A 7625-nucleotide genomic window follows, 5' to 3' on the forward strand; every position below is an offset into this window, starting at 1 on the left:
GCTTCTGCTTGTTATACTTTGAACAGAGTTCTTACTGTTAAAAGGCATGGGAAAACGTGTTTTGAATTGTTACATAAAAGGAAACCGGATGTGTCTTCCCTAGAACCTTTTGGAGCTCCAGGCACTATGGTTGGACCACATGGTAAGTTTGGTCCAAAGGCTATCGAAGGTTTCTTTCTTGGATATGCTACACCAAATTTCAGAGTGTAGAATTTAACAACTAAAAAGATTGAGGAATGGGGTGAAGTTAGGGTTCAAAGGTACACTGAATCTGTGAGAGCTTCGGGTGCTCCTTGGATGTTTGATTATGATGGACTGTTCAACTCCTTTAATCTGCCAACTTTTGATGATTCGTCTGCAGCAGCTCAAATGTTACTTTGTGTTTGTCCTTCTTTGCTTTGGTTTGCATACTTACGTGGATTCCGCACTCGTTAGTGTGTTAGACAACAAGGAAGTAGGTTTAATCTTGATCCTCCAAGTGGACCTACACCACCCACCACCACCACCGTCGACGCCACCACCACCGCTACAACCAACCACCGCCGCCGCCGCCACCCACCGGTACCTCTACCTCCACGCACCCCCCGGTCACCACCACCCGCCATCGCCGCCTCCACCACCACTCTCCGCCGCCGCTACCATCCACTGCCGCCGCCACCCGCAATCACTACTATCGACCACCACACTCACCGCTGATTTTATTCATTCGTTTTTCTTCCTACCAAACAATACACCGTAATAATTCATTCAATTCCCACATGGTAACCAAACAAGACATGGAATAGTAATGATCCATTGCATTCTCTTGTCCATTCCATTACCTCGTTCATTCCATTCCCTCATCCATTCCATTCCCCCATACCAAACAGACCCTTAGGTACTGTTTGGTATGCAGGAATGGGAGGTGGAATGGAATGAACTATTGCGATGGAATGAAAAAAAGTGTGTTTGGTTGGTCAACGTAATGGAATCACCTATTACATAAGTCATTCCATTCCCTCAAATTCATTCCATCCGCTCCCCCTATTTTTTTCGATTCCATTCCCTCTCCTAGCCTACGTCACAAACACCGCTCATCACCTCCACCATCTACCACCACCACCTGCCGTCGTCACCACCCGCCACCAACCTCCGCCGACCACCACCACCGTCCTCAGCCGCCACCGCCGCCAGCCGCCCGCCACCGCCATCGACTACCACCGCTGCCACCCACCGTCGCAAACCACGGCCAACCCGACCACTAACACCACCCTCCGTCGACCACCACCACCATCCTCCGTTCCCACCACCTGCTACCGTCGACCCCCACCACCCATCGTCGTCGCCGCCATCCGTCACCACCGACCACCGCCACCCGACCTCTACCGCTACCCTCCGCCGACCACCACGTACCACCATCCTCCGCGGCCACCACTCGCTACCGTCGACCACCACCACCCACCGTCGTCGCCACCACCATCGCCGCCACCTGCCACCACAGCCACCTGCCACCGCAGACCACCGCTAACCCCGACCATCGCCACCGCCACCGCTAACAACCGTCACCCACCGACCACCGCCACCCACCACCGCTACCACCGACCACCGCCACCCACCGCCATCCACCACCACTACCATCGACCACCGCCACCCATCGCTGCCACCGCAACTAGCCGCCACCGATCACCGCCACCACCCGTCACTGATTTAATTCATTCCTCTTTTCTTACCTACCAAACAACACAAGGTAATGATTTATTTCTTTCCTGCATGGTAACAAAACAAGACTATGGAATGTAATGATCTATTTCATTCCCTTGTCCATTCCATTCCCTCATCTATTTCATTCCACATGCATTATAATTTTTTTATTCGAACATAAAAGAATTTCTATATTTTATGATAGTTGAGATCTATAAATTGAAAAGGCATCTAATTTGAGGGGTTATAAATAAAAAATTCAGATCAGGGTTTACCCTTCGTTCTCCTCTACATATACGATGTTCGATTTTCAAGGACGCCGCAACATGCTCTATTAACTTCAGGTCAAGATGAGATATCTGATTCCGTGTCCATGTAAGCCATTTTTCGATTGCTATTTAACTTTTCGTCATTTGCTTTAGGAGTTAAACTATAATCTTTGGTATATATAGATGTATCAAAATAGCGGGTTGTTTTCAAAAGCCTATGATCTTCGATTTTCCTTTTTCGTAATTCAAAGGAATTGCATATATAGAGTCTATCTTGATGTTTTCTAAATTTAATGTGTATGTTTTTGTTAGCCTGAATTGAGAGAACACAGAGAGAAAGGGAAGGAAAACCCAAATCAAGCATGGTTGTTAGCTTGTGGGCAGTTGTCTTTATTAACTGTCATAACAAACTCACTTACACACATTACAACTTTAGTCCCTCTATTACTATTCTATTACAAAAGTAGTCCTTAGACTATTAAGCTATTCTATTATGTAACAATTACCCCCTCCTTATCAAGATTTTTGACCTCAAAAAGTGAAATTAGGGAATCTGATCTGCATATCTTCCAAAAATTCCCAGGAAGCTTCAGTTACAGGCAGGCCTTCCCAATGAACCAAAACCTTCATAGTTGCTTTGTTTCCTCTCTTAACCATCTGTCTATCCAGCACTGCTCTGGGCTGCAACACAAATCTTGGACCTTGTGGTAGTTCAGCAGTAAGTGTAATTGATCCATGAGCCCTCTTTAGTAAAGAAACATGAAAGGTATGATGAATTTGAGCAGTGTTTGGTAGGTCCAACTTATAAGCTACCTTCCCCACCCGTTGAAGGATCAAAAATGGCCCAAAATACTTAGGTGATAGTTTTCTATTATGATGATTCCTTAAAGAATTCTGAGCAAAGGGGTGCAGTTTTACAAAGACCCATTCTCCAACCTGAAATTCTCTGTCAGTTCTGTGGGCATCAGAAAATTGTTTCATTCTGTTTCTTGCAGACTCTAAGTTCACCTTTAGTTTCCGAATCATGGCTTCTCTTTCTCTATGTAATTCTTCCACAGCAGCTATGGAAGTATCACCAGGTATGTAGGGAATATGAAGACTTGGTTTGATTCCAAACAAAGCCTCATAGGGTGACATTTTAATAGAAGAATGCCAAGAGGTGTTATACCACCATTGAGCAAGAGGTACCCATTTGACCCATGTTAAAGGAGCATCCATACACATGCTTCTTAGATAAGCTTCCAGGCATCTATTCAGTACCTCTGTCTGTCCATCAGACTGAGGATGATAGGCTGAAGACATTGCCAATTTTACCCCTTGGAGTTTCATAAATTCTTGCCAGAAAGCACTGATAAACACTGGATCCCTGTCAGACACAATGGTATCAGGATTCCCATGGATTTTAAAGATATTATCCAAAAACACACTGGCTACCTTAGCAGCTGTATAGGGATGGCTTAAAAGTATGAAGTGACCATACTTAGTAAACCTGTCCACTATTACCATGATTGTGTCTTTACCCTGGATTCTAGGCAATCCAGAAATGAAATCCATTGATATGTCACTAAAAATGGTTCTAGGAACTGGTAAAGGCTGCAGTAGTCCAGGATAAGCTACTGTTTCATTCTTAGCTCTTTGACAAACTGAACATTCTTTCACAAACCTTTGCACATCTTTAGCACACCCTTTCCAATAGAACAACTCCTTGATTTTTATATTGGTAGGAATTACCCCTGAATGGCCACCCATAGGAGATGAATGGTAAAGGGTAATAATGTCTTTTCTCAGTTCCTTGTCATCAGCTATCAACAGCTTATTCTTTCTTTTCAACATTTTTCCATCCCAAGTTCTATTTTTAACCACTATTCCCTGTTGTAACTTGTCAATTAAATCTTTGGTGATGGAATCTTTTTGCCATGCTTCTTGAATTCTTGGCCATAATACCGGATCCACTGCACTAATGCTTATCTCAAACAATGTCATACCTTGTACCCTTGACAAGGCATCCGCCACTACATTTTCTACCCCCTTCTTATAACAGATCTCATAGTCATATCCCAGCAGCTTAGACAGCCACTTTTGCTGTAAAGGGGTGACTATCTTTTGTTCAAGCAAGTGTTTCAAACTTTGATGATCAGTTTTGATCACAAAGTGTCTGGTCACCAAGTAATGGTGCCAATACTTAACTGCCATAATGATGGCAAGTAATTCCTTCTCATAGACAGATAGACTTTGCTGTCTATTAGAGAGAGCCTTGCTAATGAAGGACAAAGGATGTCCTTCTTGCATTAAAACTGCCCCCATTCCCCTGGTTGATGCATCTGTTTCTATGACAAAAGTTTTTGAAAAATCAGGCAGTTTTAACACAGGTGGAGAACTCAGCACCTGTTTCATGTGATCAAAAGCTTTTTGTGCCAACCCATCCCATTTGAATCCTTCCTTCTTTAACAAATCAGTCAAGGGTCTAGCCAACAATCCAAAATTCCTAATAAATCGCCTGTAATAGCCTGCCAGGCCCAAAAATCCCCTTAACTGTTTGATATTGATAGGTGCAGGCCACTCTTGTATTGCTTTAATCTTTGCAGGATCAGTTGATACCCCCTCTTTGGTAATGATATGCCCCAAATATTCAACCTTTTCACCAGCAAATGAACACTTAGACTTCTTTGCTTTTAAAGAATTTTGCCTCATTAATTCCAATACAGTCCTTAAATCAGCCAAGTGTTGGGCCCAACTGTTGCTGTATACTAATATATCATCAAAGAATACTAATGCACATTTCCTTTAAACTTCTTTAAAGGTAGCATTCATTAATGATTGGAATGTGGCAGGAGCATTTGTCAGACCAAAAGGTAACACCAGGAATTCATAATGGCCTTGATGAGTTTTGAATGCAGTCTTGTGAATGTCAGGTTCATACATTCTTACCTGATGATAGCCTGATCTGAGGTCTAACTTTGAAAAGATTACAGCCCCTTGTAGCTCATCTAGCAGTTCTTCAATGAGAGGAATAGGGAAGACATCTTTCACTGTAGCTTCATTAAGTCTCCTATAATCAACACACATTCTCCATGAACCATCTTTCTTCTTCACAAGGACCACAGGAGCTGCAAATGAACTGTTGCTGTGCCTAATTACTCCTGAGTCCAATAACTCTTGAGTCATTTGTTCAATCACATCTTTTTGAATACTATGGTATCTATAGGGTTTCAAATTAAGATTGGTCTTTTCATCCTTGAGCACAATTCTGTGATCAAATGGTCTTGCAGGAGGCAGCCCTTTTGGTACATCAAAAATATCTTCATATTCTTTTAACAACTCATTCAACTCTTCATTTTCTTGCCCTTTACTAATTATTGGCTGATACATGTTTTGAGAACTAGTTGAGTCTTGAATCATGAACAGCTGAGCTTGTACTATCTTCTCTTCATTTTGAATCAAACTTGTAATTTTCTCCATAGAAGATAGACTTACATTCTTCCTTTTTGCTCCTTTTAACTCAAAATCTTGGCCAGCTACATTAAATTTCATAGTGAGATTCTTGAAATTCCACACTATGTCATTCAATGTCTCTAACCATTGTATGCCCAACACAATATCGTAATTGTCTAAATCAATGACCATCATATCAGCTGTAAACCAATTTCCCTGCATGACCCATTGAAAGTCTTTACACAAGTTAACACACTCCACTTTGTTACCATCAGCCACTGTCACTTGCACATTGGAAATTTGTGTTATGGGACACTTTAATTTCTGAGCCAAAGCTTTGCTCATGAAATTGTGGGTTGATCCACTGTCCAACAAGATGTACAAATATCTTGTTCCAACCATACCCACTACTTGCATAGTTGAGTAAGATGGGATTCCCATTAGTGCATTTAATGAAATTTGTGGTACACCTGGAATCAGTTCTTCCTCTTCTATTGACTGATCCTCATTTCCCTCCTGATATTCCTCAACCTCAACTAAGAACAACTGTTTTTTCCCTTTACAAACCCTACTATGACCTGCCACATATTTCTCATTGCAAAAGAAACACTCTCCTTTGGCCCTTTTATCATCCAAGTATTTATTACTTACTTTCTTTGGTACAATAGCATTGGACGGAGCTGTATTGACAGGGGTTGCCAAAACAGGTTGCTTCCCAATGTTTGTCAAATTGTTAGTTCTTGAAGAACTGTATTTGTGGCTAGAGTATCCTGTACCACTATTACTACTCCCTACACCCAGTATCTTATTGGACTGATTTTGCATTCTTGCCAAAGAGTATGTTTCTCTTAATGTTTTTGGCTTAAACATTCGTACATGACACTTAATTTCTGGTTTAAGGCCCTCAATGAACAAACTGATTGTATATTCATCAGGCAGGGTCACCTTATTCAACAACAAATCAAATTCATCACAATAGTCTTCCAACTCACCTGTCTGTGTCAGTGCCTTCAATGCACCCATGGCATCCTCTATTAAGGTTGCTGCAAATCTTGTTGATGCATTTCTCGTGTACTCATCCCAAGTCACATCACAAATCTGCTTCCCAGTGGATTTCATAAAACCTTGATGCCATTGCAACGCTCTTCCCTCTAAATGGACAGCAGCATATCTGACTTTGTACTTCTCAGGGGTATCATCGATTGAAAAGAAGTGTTCACATTTATACAACCATCCTTCAACATCATCACCATTGAACTTGGGAAATTCCACCTTTGTTAAACGATTGCTACTTAGTCTATCCCCCTCATTTCTTGGAATCAAAGTGCCTTGTTGTTCCATCTTTGAAAACGTTGCTTGCATCTGATCAAAGGCTGCTTTCAAACTCATCAACGTTTCTTGATTTTGTGTTGTAAAAGCGTCTATTCGGTTGATGTCTTTTGCAAGACGTTCAACTTCCTGATTTCGAGTAGCCATATTACTGATTTAGCAAGAATGAATGGAATTTGTAGAGTTGAAATGAAAAACAAGAATCAAGAATCAGGCAACTGATTAATGATATGGAATAGAATGATCAACAACTGATCACTCCTCGAATCAATGAATTGAATGAGAATTTTGAACGAATCGAAGAATTGCTGAAGAAATTGGAAGGAATACGCTGAAAAAGATGATCGGAATACTGGTGGTAGCCGGAATCAATGAGCTCCGATGAGAATCGGGCAGCTCTGATACCAATTGTTAGCCTGAATTGAGAGAACACAGAGAGAAAGGGAAGGAAAACCCAAATCAAGCATGGTTGTTAGCTTGTGGGCAGTTGTCTTTATTAACTGTCATAACAAACTCACTTACACACATTACAACTTTAGTCCCTCTATTACTGTTCTATTACAAAAGTAGTCCTTAGACTATTAAGCTATTCTATTATGTAACAGTTTTACGATTTTCGGTTTTCTAAATTAAATGTGTTGGCTAATTGAAAACATTAATTCAAGATTTGGTCTGAGGGTTTTCTGTCACGAACGTGTTCTGATTATAAAAGTATATATTTTTTTTGTGTGAGCCATCTATCCACTCAGGGTATACATTGATTTCACTCTAGTCCGAGGATTGGATCATAACATGTTGCTTGTTCATGGGGTATCTCTCAGGTATTGTAAATTCAAATGTCCATATCCTTGTTATATATTTGTTTCGTTTCAGATTATGATTATATATTTTATTTTTGAATGTTAAATATGTACT

General features: G+C 41.2%; 1 protein-coding gene across 1 annotated transcript; it reads right to left on the reverse strand.

Annotated features, from left to right (window-relative positions):
* Positions 1–4733: 4733 nt before the first annotated feature.
* Positions 4734–6857, reverse strand: LOC110919807. The gene has a single exon (XM_022164059.1). It carries the CDS (start codon positions 6855–6857, stop codon positions 4734–4736), a length of 2124 nt encoding a protein of 707 aa, XP_022019751.1.
* Positions 6858–7625: the final 768 nt, after the last annotated feature.

This window comes from Helianthus annuus, chromosome 16 (assembly GCF_002127325.2).
Source record: "Helianthus annuus cultivar XRQ/B chromosome 16, HanXRQr2.0-SUNRISE, whole genome shotgun sequence".
Lineage (NCBI taxonomy): Eukaryota > Viridiplantae > Streptophyta > Magnoliopsida > Asterales > Asteraceae > Helianthus > Helianthus annuus.